Source organism: Oryza brachyantha, chromosome 2 (genome assembly GCF_000231095.2).
Source record: "Oryza brachyantha chromosome 2, ObraRS2, whole genome shotgun sequence".
Classification (NCBI taxonomy): domain Eukaryota; kingdom Viridiplantae; phylum Streptophyta; class Magnoliopsida; order Poales; family Poaceae; genus Oryza; species Oryza brachyantha.
The window spans coordinates 23215115-23229573 of NC_023164.2; the positions used below are offsets into that span (position 1 = coordinate 23215115).

General features: G+C 39.5%; 2 protein-coding genes across 5 annotated transcripts; one reads left to right on the top strand and one right to left on the bottom strand.

Annotated features, from left to right (window-relative positions):
* Positions 1-1634: 1634 nt before the first annotated feature.
* LOC102715090 (nicastrin) lies at positions 1635-7507 on the bottom strand. 3 transcript variants are annotated; one of them, XR_423191.3, is made up of 17 exons: positions 7381-7503; positions 6760-6873; positions 6524-6641; positions 6324-6400; positions 6172-6248; positions 5983-6060; positions 5822-5893; positions 5646-5719; positions 5343-5475; positions 5191-5262; positions 4801-4920; positions 4426-4497; positions 3839-3979; positions 3569-3653; positions 3053-3491; positions 2249-2729; positions 1635-2162 (listed from the first exon to the last, which is right to left on the bottom strand). XR_423191.3 is itself a non-coding variant. In XM_006647795.3 (16 exons), the coding sequence occupies exons 1-16, from the start codon at positions 7457-7459 to the stop codon at positions 2465-2467; spliced, it is 2016 nt and encodes a 671-aa protein (XP_006647858.2). In that variant the 5' UTR covers positions 7460-7507; the 3' UTR covers positions 1635-2464. The 3 variants fall into 3 exon arrangements, 2 of the variants coding, with proteins under 2 accessions (XP_006647858.2, XP_015689580.2); XM_006647795.3 differs by having other exon boundaries at positions 1635-2729; positions 7381-7507; XM_015834094.2 differs by having other exon boundaries at positions 1635-2729; positions 6760-6870; positions 7381-7500.
* A 323-nt stretch (positions 7508-7830) lies between these two features.
* On the top strand, positions 7831-13793 carry LOC102715453 (ATP-dependent RNA helicase DEAH13). Of its 2 annotated transcripts, none has more exons than XM_006647796.2 (12): positions 7831-7899; positions 7986-8058; positions 8126-8194; positions 8278-8327; positions 8398-8458; positions 8545-8913; positions 9060-9272; positions 9385-9615; positions 10040-10153; positions 10235-11437; positions 11538-13038; positions 13318-13793. In XM_006647796.2, the coding sequence occupies exons 2-11, from the start codon at positions 7993-7995 to the stop codon at positions 12978-12980; spliced, it is 3819 nt and encodes a 1272-aa protein (XP_006647859.1). In that variant the 5' UTR covers positions 7831-7899; positions 7986-7992; the 3' UTR covers positions 12981-13038; positions 13318-13793. The 2 variants fall into 2 exon arrangements, with proteins under 2 accessions (XP_006647859.1, XP_015689549.1); XM_015834063.1 differs by having other exon boundaries at positions 7837-7892.
* The last annotated feature ends 666 nt before the right edge of the window (positions 13794-14459 follow it).

Sequence of the window (14459 nt, forward strand, 5' to 3'; positions counted from 1 at the left end):
GCATTGTCGTGCAAGTTAATTTTAATATATAACAAAAAAATATTTCCATATAAATGCCACCGTATGTAGGATATGTAGAAATATATTTGGATTTTATATATAACTCTTGACTTCTATAAAGTTTGGATTTCAATATAACGTTTAGATTTTATTACTTTTGAAGTATATATACAACTATTAACTTATATTTTTTTATAGATATAATTGTATTTTATATATAACTGTGTTAATCAATCTATTCAACTGTCATCTGGATCCATATGATCCGTCTGTTTATTTGTTTCTCCGATTCACGTGAGAATTTCAAGGGTAATAGATAGATCATATGTGTAAAGATTTAACTATAACAAATATAATAATATAATTGGATTATAGATAAAATAAATTGTTTATAAGAAAAAAGTATTTGAAGAAGGGATGTGCCAAAGACGAGCAGTCTCGCGGTGGGACATCCCTCCATTCAAATGCAGTGTATTTCTATCCCAGCAGAGATAAATTAGTTATGAGAAGAAATTACTTAGATATCATTCATTAAATAAGGAGGTCAGAAATGAGAGACAGGTTCTGAAAAAATGATAGAGATTTAAATATGGGACGATCGATGGAACAATTATTGTTTTGTGACAAATTTAATTTCAGAAAATAAACATACTAGAGAGTAGTTTTATACAGTGCCGTGTACCTGGGGGTAATCGCTGGTACCTGTTGTCCAGGAAGGTTGTCAAATTTTAGCAGGAACCGGAAAGCTTGGCGTGCTAAGGAGAAACGACGTTAACACTTGCAAACAGTGCACAGAGATTCTCCACGGTAGCTAATTGTCGTTTGGTACTCCTAATCCTGATCGCGGAATTCTTTTAGCTGCCAAATACGTCACGCCGGGATCAGCACCATGATTTTAGAGTTATTAGTTTTTGCGGCGAACACGTCACGCCCGATCGCCGATGGTTCCGTTGTCCCGACCTGTCGCACATGGCGGAATCGCCGATCCGTCCCTTCTTTTCTTTTTTATTCGTAAGTTGACGTTGGTTCATCCCTCTCGGAGGCTGGGACACCTTGATTTGTCCAAAGAACTTACTACTACTAGTATTAACCTGATGATTTAACCATTCAGTCACTAATACCTAGGGTGAGATCATGTAGGATCTAAAAAGGGCAAAGAGTAAGCAGTACAAACTTTAGTGGGTACAGTTTAACGGAGTACGTCACTCATACCACTCAGGCACTCGTTATGATGCACAAACTTATTTATTACAAGTAAAGGTCTAAAACTATGTTTATAAAGTAAAATTTATATTTTTAACATTAAATTTAAAGTTGATTTTAGAATTTTTTTTTATCAAAGTTTATTTTCTAACCTTGGTTTTTGATCGATAAGAATATATATATAAAATTTTTATTCATAAATTATTTTCTATTTGCAAATATACTGTTTGAATTTTTTCCTGTGAAACGCCATAACAATCAACCCCTATATATTGTGGCAAAATCATGCTCCAAAACAACATATTGCGTTAATCATGATAAGCTAGAGTTGATTAGAATATCACATGCATATATTATGATGTGAAAGGTCATATGTGCAAATCACCTTCGTCTGTACCTTGCATTTATTTTATATTTATTTCATACTCTATATAGTACATAAAATAACTTGATCTATATTTGTTCGAGTGTGTATAGTACATAAAATAACTTGATCTATATTTGTTCGAGTGTACATAGGTATGACATTATCTTGAGATCCATACCAACGTTTAATTTAGTGAAATTAGTAGTTCTTTTGGCTTTCGTCTGCACGCACTAAATAATTTTGTTCACCAAAACAAGCGATTTACAAATTAATGTACTAATTACACTAAACTCGAGCGCATGCGCAGAAAAAAAAAGGAAACCACCAATCTCTAGGCGAACGCATATAAAATAGAGGATCTAATTGGAGTGTATGAACAAACAGCATGTTGTTGCACATGGTGAATTTGAGCGTCGGTGTAGTATAGGGATAGCTCTTGACTTGATTTATCCTTCCGAGATAAGGTTTCGTAAACCAACAATACTCTACTGGTCCCAACACAGTAGGAAATCTGTAATGGAGAGACGTGTATAAGCAGCACTTGTCGGCAGCATACATCCTCCATTCCTCCCAGCAGCATCCATCCATCTACCTACGTACCAATGAGAAGCAAATCAGCGAAGCAGATCCAGGAACATCAGTACAAATCACAACAGCCTGTAGGTCGGTGTCATGTACTATTATCATGTAGGATCACGCCTCTTTTTAGCTGGAAGGCTCCACATGACTTCTGAAGTTTTACGAATCCTCTACACATCGCAGCTAAGATTCATGGGGTTAGACAATTAGTTCTGTTCCAACTCTCAAAATTCCCAGAGCAACTTGCAGAGTTGGCTTTGGTGGTGGGTTCTGATGGCCCCAGGTCTCAGAAATAGTGGAAGAAATGGATAATGTTCAGTCCCGCTTTATGATCTTTGAAATGTATGATCTGCCAACGATCACCGCAAGGTAGGATGCTCCAGTGATAATGATCCCGATCAGAAGGACAAGCCAGTCGTAAGCTGTAGTTTGCACCGCATATACCCTGAGGCCAATTGTATTCCAGAAGCTTTCAGTCCACACAGGGTCAGCAGCACTAAGAGGGTCAGAAGAGTTTACGGGGAGAACGTGCCATATATTGTCTTCAAACTTCAGCCGTGTTGAATAAGCAGGAACATACCTACGTAGTCAAGAAAGTTATGAAAGCAATCAGTAAATCTCCAAATAGAAATAAAGAGTACAAGAGCAGCTTATCACCACAAAAATATAAGCATGATAACAAAATCCAGTACAAGTTAGTTAATCAACACAAAAAGAGTGGAGTCAAAAATACATTTGGTGTCAGGAAATTTATTTCTTTCTATACAAAAACTATCTGTGGATGCTCCAGCATACGCTTATATACTATTTAGTAAACATTTTTAAACCCAAATAAGTAACACACAGTAGGGATTTGATTTCCCTGTTCTAAAAGGGGAGTGTGAGTCAAAGAAAAGAAGATACCTAGTTGTAGATACAACGCATCTGCCTCCACCCTCCACTTCTGCCCCTACACATATTTCACCTTCATCACGGCACTGTCCAGTACAAGAGCTACTGTTACTTGCCAAACTAGAAGTTCTGTCTGCCAAGAAGTTCCATATAAACCGAGAGATATCATCTGCATATGAAGGAAACTGTGTGCCAGCAGGCAAATCCTGAAAAACACCAACATAATGACTTGGACATGAGTTGCTTGGAGAAATGAAGCTCTTCACAATTCCGCAAGAAAGACCAGGATCACATTTCAGTAGACATTCAATCAATTCTTCGACCATTGAAACATTCACTCTAATAGAGTTCAGTGTGATGAGATCAATGGGCAAGTCTGCGCTAGCAAGAATGTATAATGATCTCGCAATCAAAGCAGCAGCAGCTGCTATTGATGAAGAATTGATGTTTGCTGCAAAAGAATGGATTATGGGTTTAATTCAGATTTTTTACAAAATAAATAATCAGATATCTGCATGGTGAACTTACCAGGGCCATCCAAAGTGCTGTGATAAAATCTATTGGAAAATTGGGAATCAAAATCCTCCAAGACAAGTCCAGACGTTGATGCATTCTGCATTATTGATGGGTGAACAGGACATTGCACTCAGACTTCAAAGAGAAATACTTTTGGAAATGTCAATGCTTATAATGCAAAAAGGATGAAATTACTTAATAATGCATTGCATATTGAGCACAGTACTATCAAGCAAATGGTTATGTTTATAGATATTTGATTAAAAACAAGTGTTTTTTTACCTTTCCTATGAACGACATTAATGAAGATGGTGGGACACCAGGATTTGATGAAGCTGCTGGTTTTACTTGAACATTATCAGAACCAAGTGATTCACTGGCACTTTGGAGCACATCTATCATTTTCTTTGAAATTGGCGAATTCTGTAAAAGCAGAAGGTAAATATGACTATTACAGGAAAATGTATACAGTGTTGTGTTTTACTTTCCAATGTACAGCAATTTTTTGGATTCCCAATATGCTTTACTCAAGAATTAAAAAAAACAAATATTATACATCTCTTCACAAGAAATTATTGTCGTATTAAGTCATGATACATAATAGTTCGCTGAGATATTTGGCCAAAAAAAAGAATATTCTAAATGCAACACTAAAACCTAGACTGTACATATGGATGTCCCCAGGCCACGTCTTCCCTACCTAAATTAACAATCTGTTTACCAATCTTCAATAACTAAAAAGTCTATAGCGACTGGGGTACCTACCATTATCACACTAACAGGAACCGACAAAAATCATTTCGAATAATGCACAATTGCAGTCGCCAAGAACAAGCTTTGGAAATAACCACAGATAAAAGAGTACTTACCCCTGCAGCATGAGCATAAAATAGTGGATATCCCTGACTTACAGCCTTGCCAACGGAACCAATCTCCAATACCTGAATCATGTCCAAAGCACTTGCTAAAATATCATATAATGAAGTTATGGAATTATGCAAAACAGATACTTGCCTAAATAATCATATAATTACGTTATGGAACTGTGTAGTATGTATCACTTGAAGACTCAGGGCTATATGGGAAATTTCACAGGTTTAAATTCTTTAAGTTCACGGCCTAAAAAATTGCAGAAGTACAATACCCTGAAGCAAGGCATATCCAAGGATAACTTCTATATGCTTGAAAGCATTCGCAAATAACTTGGTGCTGCAATTGCCAGAGTCATCTTATCAAGCACTCACCTGGTCAATCAATAAGCTGCTAATGCCATTAACAGAATCAGCTCCTTGATCTAATTCCTGTAAGAATTTCCGGCTACCAAGATAACCCCAGGCTTCACCATTGAAAACAGCAAAAACAAGCTGCATTGCATGTGGTATGATGTGAGAATAAGAACATGTCAATTTAGGAATCAATCGCTACAAATCTAAGCTAAACCAGATATGAATATCCATATTGAAGGACATTGATTGATATGTCAAGGGCTGCAAGTTCCAAATGAGTATCACGTTGTACAAAAGAAACACAAAGTAGCAAGAGAAACCTGCAACACTGCTCTAACAGATGTAAAATAACACAATGCAGTAACATGCGCACAACTCACAGAAGAATCTCTGTTAGTAATAAGATACCTGTTTCTTAAGATTACTCATATCATGAAGGTGAGAGAGAGCATCAACAGCAGTGAGCAAGGCAATCAATCCCTGTGCATTACTCCATAATTATTTTATAATACAAAAATGTAAGATGCAATTAGCATACTCACAAATTAGTAGGAACTTACAGATATGGGAGAATCAGCACCAAGACTACGGTCCCGAAAGAATGATCCAGAGTCTTGGGATGCAGTTACCATTATTATTGGTTTCTGATGCTTTTTAGATGAATTGCTGATTGGTGGCAACGATGTCCATACACTGCCCTTCAAACATGAGAATCAAAAGTTGAAACAAAAACTAGTTAACACAAGACAATAACACTCGGTTGGCAAGGCAGTAACTACCACAACACATCCTGGAACTTAAATATATCCATAACTTTCCAAAACAGAAGAGCAAAATGCCTACACAAGAAAAGAAGTGGTCACCTCTGTCCTCCTAAAGGCAAACATGACTGCTCTCTTAGGCAAGACTCTGAATCATGTGTTCCAGCTTTTGTTGTCTAAAGTTCATGTCAATTACGAGAAACATAATCCATTTGATCAAAGACATAATTCCATTACAGATAAAGATGTGCAAAAAACACAGAGATAAAAAACAAAACCTGCATAACAAGGTCGAATTCTGCAACATTTGCTAGATATCCATTGGGAGTCTTCTCATTCTTGTCAGCAAGCTGTTATTGATTAATCTCTTTTTAGAGCCATTGAATTGTGTAGCTGGAGTTCGTAAGAAGAATTGCAAACTATTAGAAATACAGATTACCTTTTGCAGAGTCTGTGTGCTCTCCTCTGAGAGAAGAAACACAGGAAAATCATATTTGTTCCACATAATACCTGATCCCTAAAAAAGAAAATGTCAGGGTAACAGTCATATTCAATGCATGCATGTGATCACCTGAACATGTTTGTCTCTCGATAGGGTGGTACCACTTGAATCAACACCATAACTTACCGCGGGATTCCAATGGTGGCTGAGATTTGAGTACGGTGCAAAAGCTTGTTGTGGAAATTTTCTATCTGGTGAAAACTCTACAAAGGCAGAAACAATACATTATTCTTGGGTTCAAGAGGCAATAGAATAGATACAAAACAAAATCAACAGACCTAGCACGCTATCCGCGCCATTTGCCTCAACTAGTACGCCAGCTATCTTATGATAAAGTTCTGGATCATTGGATACCCTGCACAAGAATGAACAATGTAGCAAACATTCTCATCTCTTAGCACCTCAAGGGTAACAGAGCTTTGAAAGACATCCACATGTAACATCAATGTTGAGATTTTGACTATCTGAGCAATTATACCTCAGAAAGAAATCTGTCATCTGATCTAAGGGAAGAAGAACCGCCGATGGCTGAACCAACTGATCATTTCTGTTTCTCAATCTCACAATCGGTGCAATAATCTTGTCATGCCCAGGATCTGATTACATAATAATGATAGACCCCAGTAACCATCTACTCTCAACAAGGCAGAATTGGCTAAAAATGACAGCCATCTTAATTTAAGCATACAAAATAAGAGTAAACCAGAGACTCACTAGAACAACCGATTTGACCAGAGTGATTCAACAGCCTCACACAAGGGAAGCTTTCAACGTTTATGTACATTGCCTTCACAAGATCTGGAACTGACTCCAATGTTGCAGCATCTCCTTAAAAACAGAAAAGCAAGAGGGTCCTTCAGTCATTGTACATCACTGTTATACAGCAGTCATAAATTGGGATATCTTCACTTTGTTTTGCAAAACTGTGCCCCCGTTTTGCAAGACAGTTAATAGCATCATGATCCCATAATTCTAACTGAACTCGCACGCACTTACACAAGACATCACAATACCTTTCTAGCAACCGCACAACTTCCTAGAATGAGATACTAGCAAACTCCACGAGCACAACTAGAGGCCTATCACCATCAGCACAGCAAAGGAGGTGTTTCTCCCAGAGCTTTAGAGCTAACTAGGTTTAGCAGTCCACTACATAATTCACCACAACGCCACGCTGAGACCTAGCCCCTACAAAGTTCACCCTAGAAACTCATCGCATAAAAGAAAGCATCCAACGAAGCATGAAACCATCTCGATTCCGTGGTTTTTTTTTCCCCCTCCACCAGAGAAAACGATGCGATAGATTGCGCGATGGTCGATCGAGGACCAACTCACCGGAGGCTACGGGAGGGAAGAAGGCTTGGAAGACGCAGGCGATGGCCAAGATGAGGGACGCCACGGAACCGCCCCCCATGGCGGCGGCGGCGATCTGGACGAGTGGAGGAGGCAGTAGTCGTCGCCTGTTCCGGTAGTCGGGAGAAGAACGAACGAGTGGGGAAATGACGAAAACGTCGTGGGCTTTTGTGGGCCTTCCTATTCGGCCCACGATCCGTCACAAATAAGCCCGGCCCAAACGGGATCCCCAACTGACTCCAACTCCGCAACTCTTTGATTCGGTTCATCGCCGCCGTCCATTGCCGCTCTTGCATCGCTTCCATCACCCAGTTGATTGCGGCTGGCTCGGCGGCGGCGGCGGCGCACCCCGGCTTCTCTCTCCTCCGGCACGCCGGTTGGCTCCGGCGAGTCGGCCCTCGAGGAGGGGGGGAGGGAGGGGAAGTGTCTGACCTCTCCACGAGCTCCAGCATCGCCGGGTTGATTCCTCGGCAACTCGACGTCGGCGAGTACAGGTACATGGTGAGTGGTGAATTTCCCGGTCTCCCGGGTTCGGATGTCCCTTGTCTGCATCTGTTGTGAGGTTTTCTGCTTTGATTCCTGTGTAGTTCGAGCATGGAGGACAGCAATGCGTTGATTTTGCCGTGCAAGAGGAAGAACAAGGCTCAAGGGAAAGCCAAGGTACTGCTGTTTTATTTGCGCCTACTGGTAGGGTGTGATGTATGGCTTATTTGACCTGAATTGCCAGGATGGTAAGAAAATCAAGGAAGACCCGAAAATGAGTAAGACTAAGCTAAAAAAGTTGCAGAAATTGGAGGTGCGCCTCCTTCCCTGGCATTCCTTTTGTTGATCATTGGACCTAGTGTTGTTTATACCAATGCGGGTGTCATTATTTTCCAGGAGGAAAAGCAAAAGAAGCTGCTGCAAGCTAAAAGCATTGAGATTTTACGGTATGTTATTTTAGTCGCCACTTATTCTGTCCCGGCTGATATATATTCTGATGGTGTTCCTGCACGACAGGAAGCACAAGATTTCAGATGATGCATATTCTCTGCTGCATGCTTCGGGGAGTATTGGACAAGTATAGTAGATATATCCATAATTCTCAGATTTTTTCTTTCCTCAATGTACAAGATAAGGCTTTCATAGACTTCTATTCTCCTGCAGGCTGAGACTTTGAAAGAAAGACGTAGGCGTGCCGTGCAGTTCTCCAAGGCTGGTTTCGATGTCCCTGAAGAACTCTCTCTATTCAAGAAAGACGGCGATAAAATAGTTCCTGAAAACAGTGAGTCCTCAGAGGAAATTTCCCCGCAGAAGTTTGTTGATTCAGCAAAAAGTGAGGATACTCTCAGGCAGTGTAAAAATGACATAAATAGTGATGCAACGAATCCTGTGAAATGCAAACTGATTACGGATGTTGGACTGAGCAATCAAGAACCAAAAACTGAAGTTGCTGATGATGTTCCGAACATGTTGGCAAATCAGATAATTCAATCATCTATTCCAAGTTATTCTGGTAAAGAGATAGATGTGCAGGTGATTCGTCTACAACTGTACTATGTTTATTTTCACCTGCTCATCAATTTCCAGATGATTTTTATAGAATATTTTCCTTAAGCGGTATTGCAGTCAGAAGCTATTGTTGACTCATTTCAGAGTTATTGTAATCATGTTTTTGTTAGGATAAAGAGCCAGGACATGAAGAGTGTATTGTACAAGAGTGCTTCAATCCTCCAATTGTTGTACCTGTGTCAAGGCCACATGACGTTGAGAAAACAAGGAGGGATCTCCCAATAATAATGATGGAGCAGGAAATGATGGAAGCTATCTATGAAAATTCTGTGGTAATTTTATGTGGAGAAACAGGCTGTGGTAAAACTACTCAAGTTCCACAGGTACGTGCGTACACAAACGTGATGCTTCTTAAACATTTCAAACTGAGTGCTTCAGTTACCATCTGCTTGTATAGTTGTATTCATTGATCATTATGCTTCTTGCTATCTGCAGTTCTTGTATGAAGCTGGCTTTGGCACAAGTAATCGGGCTGACAGAAAAGGAATAATTGGTATCACTCAACCACGACGTGTAGCTGTACTTGCCACAGCTAGGAGGGTGTCCTATGAGCTAGGTCTTAAGCTAGGAAAGGAGGTCGGTTTTCAGGTTAGGCATGATAAAATGGTAGGAAGTAAATGCTCGATCAAGTTTATGACGGACGGCATTTTGCTTCGAGAGGTCCAGGTTGTTATCTGATTACTTGTCTCGGCTACTTCTATCTTATCTATTTATTCAAGAGACATTTTTTTCTTCACTCGATTTATTAGTTACCATGATAACTTGTGAAAAAAAATGATAAACAGTTAAACATGATTAGAAAAGGCACCTAAGGGAAAACATTCAAGTTCATAATTACCGATGCCGCAAGTCTCCCTTGTTCCCTGTACAGAATAACTGCCCTAATAAGGTTTAATTTCCTATCAGCTTCAGTTTGATCACTTGATTAATCTCCATCCATATTTTTCTATAAGCACTCAATCAATTGTCTTTCATAATTGCATACTTGATTGATCGTCCTGAAATATCTGTATTTATTGTCCTTTTAATTTGAAGTTGTTTTAGACACAAATCAGTCCTGCTAAACACATGGTTTACTAATCCTATGCAGAGTGACTTTCTGCTGAAGCGCTATTCTGTAATCATCTTGGATGAGGCGCATGAAAGGAGCTTGAACACAGATATACTTATTGGGATGCTATCCAGAATTATAAAGATCCGCAAGGTTGAAACTTGACTTTTCATTGTTTTCATTTGAATGAAAGAAAAGAAATTAACCATTCTTAACATTTATGCACATTGGCAGTCTTTGTACATAGAGCAACAGGAAAAAATACATTGTGGTTTGAGCATTGATCCAGAAGAAAAGATTAGTCAGTTGAAAGTGGTGCTAATGAGTGCTACCTTGCAATTGAAGGACTTTATTTCAAACAGAAGATTGTTTGATGTGATCCCACCAGCTATAAAGGTACCTGTACGGCAATTCCCAGTAACAGTTCACTTCTCAAAGAGTACACATGACGATTATTTAGGGCAAGCTTATAAAAAGGTTATGTCCATCCACAAGAGACTTCCACCAGGTGGAATTCTTGTGTTTGTTACTGGGCAACGAGAAGTCGATTACTTGTGTAAGAAATTGCAAAGAGCATCCAAGCAGCAAACTGACAAGAAGACTGAAAATGTTGAGGGAGATGGGAATGGTTTGAGCCCAGAAGTAGACGAGAGGGAGATCAGTGAAGCATATGATATTGATATAGATGAGTCTGATCACCAAGATGACATGTTTTGCTCATACGATGAAGATGAGAGTAATGCTGGGCCAAGTGTAGATTCTTCTGATATTGAAATGGAACCTGAGATGGATACCGACAGTGAGGATGATGATTCTGTTTCTTATGAGACCACAGAAGAGGATGGGCCAGTATTAGCATTTTTGAAAGGTGCTGAGGGTTCATCTGTATTGAAGGCATCATTTAAGGCTATATCAAGAGTGTCAGGAGAACCAGAAAGCATCGATATACCAAGTGATTCTGCAATTTTAGAAGAGTCAATTCATGCTCCTTTTAGTAAATGCACAGAACCTAGGCCTGTTTCACTTGGTAAACTTCGTGTGTTACCACTTTATGCAATGTTACCAGCTTCACAGCAGCTTCGAGTGTTTCAGGATATTCCTGACGGTGAAAGATTAGTTGTTGTTGCAACAAATGTTGCAGAAACCTCTTTAACAATTCCTGGCATAAAATATGTAGTTGATACTGGGAAACAAAAAGTTAAGAACTACAACCATGCTACTGGGATGGCAACTTATGAAATCCAGTGGATAAGCAAGGCATCTGCATCCCAGCGTTCTGGGAGAGCTGGAAGAACAGGGCCTGGGCACTGTTATCGTCTCTACTCGGCTGCAGCATATGGTAAAGATGAATTATTTCCTGAGTTCTCTGAGCCTGAGATTAAGAAAATTCCAGTCGATGGTGTTGTGCTTATGCTCAAGTTTATGGATATTAATAAGGTAATGTGTTTGTAGATTACTCATCATTATCAGACTATATGTTCTTTTGAATTATTGATCTTTCTTTTCTCCGTTTTTATGTAATTCATGATAATTACAGGTGGCAAACTTTCCTTTCCCTACACCTCCTGACAAGGAAAGTTTGGTTGAAGCTGAGCGTTGCTTGGAAGTATTGGAAGCGCTTGATAGCAAGGGCACACTTACACCAATGGGGAGGGCTATGGCACAATACCCCATGAGCCCACGACATTCTCGCCTTCTTCTGACCATAATTAAAATTTTGAAAAGTCAGCAAGGCTTTTCCAGATCTAATTTCATATTGGGATATGCAGCAGCTGCTGCATCTGCTTTGAGTTTTACAAATCCTTTTCTCATGCAGAATGAATTTAGTGGTGAATCAAAAGATAACCCTGAATCCGAAGATAAGGATCAACAGGAAAGGAAGAGACAGAAGAAGCTCAAAGCAATGGTTAGAGAGGCCCATGCAAAATTTTCCAATCCTAGCAGTGATGCTTTAACCATTTCCCGTGCCTTGCAGTTGTTTGAATTGTCAGAAAGCCCAGTGGAATTTTGCAGAGTCAACTCACTTCATCTCAAAACAATGGAAGAAATGTCAAAATTGAGGAAGCAACTTCTTCGATTAATATTTCACCATAGCAAATCTTGTGAAGAATTTTCTTGGAAACTTGGGGGTTTTGAAGATGTAGAAGAGGCCTGGAGGTATGAGTCTGATAAAAAACCAATGCAATTGAATGAAGAGGAGCTTCTAGGACAAGGAATATGTGCTGGGTGGGCTGATAGGGTTGCAAAGAGGATTCGTGCCTTTTCTGGATCATCTAAAGATGATAGAAAGGTTCGGGCTGTTCATTATCAGTCTTGTGCTCTCAATGATACAGTATATCTACACCGATCATCTTATGTTGCCCAAATCGCACCAGAATTTGTAGTTTACTCGGAACTAGTTCATACAAAGAGATCATACATGCATGGTGTAACCGGTGTCAAGCCAGGATGGATTTTGAAATATGCTAGTTCTCTTTGTACCTTCTCTGCACCATTGGAAGATCCAAAACCTTATTACGATCCTCAAAAGGATCAAGTCTACTGTTACGTTAGCCCCATCTTTTCTCGACATAATTGGCAGCTTCCGTTGCATAGTCTACCTATAAAAGATGACACCAGTCGATTGCAGGTATTTGCATGTGCTTTGCTTAAAGGAGATGTCTTGCCATGTCTTAAGGTCATTCAGAAGTTCCTGGCACTGTCACCATCTGTTCTCCTGGGACCTGTTAGCCAAAGAAGAGTTGGGGATCTTCTTAACAGGATGAAGATAGGTTCAAAGTTAATAGATAGCCGGACAGCACTAAGAGATAAGTGGAAAGTTAATCCAGATTTTCTTTATCCTGAGATCAAAGCGTGGTTTCAGGATAAATTTCATGGCCAGTTTGGAGCAATATGGGAACAAATGCATCAAGAAGTTGTTCTTGAGGGCGATGAACTTTTTCCAAAGAGGTACAAGAAAGTTAAAGCTAATCAATTCTAGCAGATTACAGCGCTATTGCTTGACAGAAACTTCTTACTGGTGGAGACATCTTTGACAGGTAACTTTTGCAAATGACTCAGCTGACATTGCGGAACTTCTGTATTGATATAGGCATATAAAGGGATATTCAGTAAGGTTAAAATAGCTCATAGTGTATAATTTGGTGTGACACAGTATAGTTATATCAAAGGTTGGCTCGTGCAGATGTTGATGTAAACTGGAAATTCATTCGTTTCATCGCCATGTTGTAGTATTCTTGGGAGCTGCCAGTATTATTTTTCTTAGTCACGTGTGGCCTGTGCTGAAAAATGTTCTGATCTTGTTTTCTCCACTGCAGCATCCACAGGGCCAATTATAAGCTGAGAACTGCAGTGCCCAAATCCTGGAAGCCTGAGAAATAGATAATGGCTTGCCAAGTTCCGCCTGTTGATGTGCAGTGCGGGCATGCCATTGGCTATTGCAGCCATGGAACTGACCACTAATATTTTAGTCACGGAAACAAAGAAACGGAGATAGCATGCAATCTTTGATAGATAGGGCAATGGAAGGATATTGTGCCATTCGTTGGCTGGGTAGTTTATCTCTTATGCAATCCTCCTTTTACAGTGTAATTGTTCATATCCTCACCATATGAACAAAAAAATGTTCCTCTGAGGAGCATGCAGTTGAGTTGTACGCGTAGCAATTTTCAACAAAAAATTATTTTTTTGAGGAGCATGCAGTTGCAGATATGGATGCTAGTAACCACAGTGCAACTGTTCTACTTGTATTTTTGTAAGCTACTGTGAGGATGTTAATGAAATTCACTCCGTTTTATTTATATTATATGACATTTTGTTTTTTTCTAAAGTTAAATTGACCGAATTTATAGAAAAAAATACAGCAACATCTATGATAGCAAATTTGTTTCATTAAATACAACATTACTATGTTTTTATAGAATATTTAATTTATGTTGAAAACATTGTAATATTCATTTTTCAAAACTTGGTTAACGTTAAACAAGTTCCACTTAAAATAGGTTAAAACATCATGTAATACAAAACAGACGGAGAATGATATTATAACTTGAGTTGATGAACTAGAAACGATTGTCTGTTCATAGACGCCTGTAAAATTCATCTGCAAGAACAAACAGTGAAAAATGCAAAAACAAAAAAACAACTGGAATATCGTACACATGTTGATCCAAAAAAAAAAGATCGTGCACATGCGGCAAATCTGTAAAGACTGTAACATGAATCCCTGCAATCATACGAGGGAAAGCATACTTACTCCGTAGTGGAGTAACCGTTTTATTTAAATCACCGTGGTATTATCTAACGGACGGTCCAGATAAAAAGAAGAACCGCAATAACCCGATCCAACGATCGACATCGTGCGCGAATCCCCACCTACTTCCCCTGCTTGGCGCCATCACCCACCGGGCGCACGCGCCCCCCGCCGCCGCCGCCGTCGTTCACCGCTGCTCCGCCTCCG

What these genes read in the sequence shown, in the direction of transcription:
- LOC102715453 (XM_006647796.2), top strand. Translation starts at nt 7,993, where the DNA reads ATGGAGGACAGCAATGCGTTGATTTTGCCGTGCAAGAGGAAGAACAAG. An exon ending in AAAAGTTGCAGAAATTGGAG is followed by an intron (nt 8,195 to 8,277) that starts GTGCGCCTCCTT and finishes ATTATTTTCCAG; the next exon opens with GAGGAAAAGCAAAAGAAGCT. An exon ending in AGTTTATGGATATTAATAAG is followed by an intron (nt 11,438 to 11,537) that starts GTAATGTGTTTG and finishes TGATAATTACAG; the next exon opens with GTGGCAAACTTTCCTTTCCC.
- LOC102715090 (XM_006647795.3), bottom strand. Translation starts at nt 7,459, where the DNA reads ATGGGGGGCGGTTCCGTGGCGTCCCTCATCTTGGCCATCGCCTGCGTC. An exon ending in TTTATGCTCATGCTGCAGGG is followed by an intron (nt 3,980 to 4,425) that starts GTAAGTACTCTT and finishes CTGCTTTTACAG; the next exon opens with AATTCGCCAATTTCAAAGAA. An exon ending in TAATGTCGTTCATAGGAAAG is followed by an intron (nt 3,654 to 3,838) that starts GTAAAAAAACAC and finishes TCAATAATGCAG; the next exon opens with AATGCATCAACGTCTGGACT.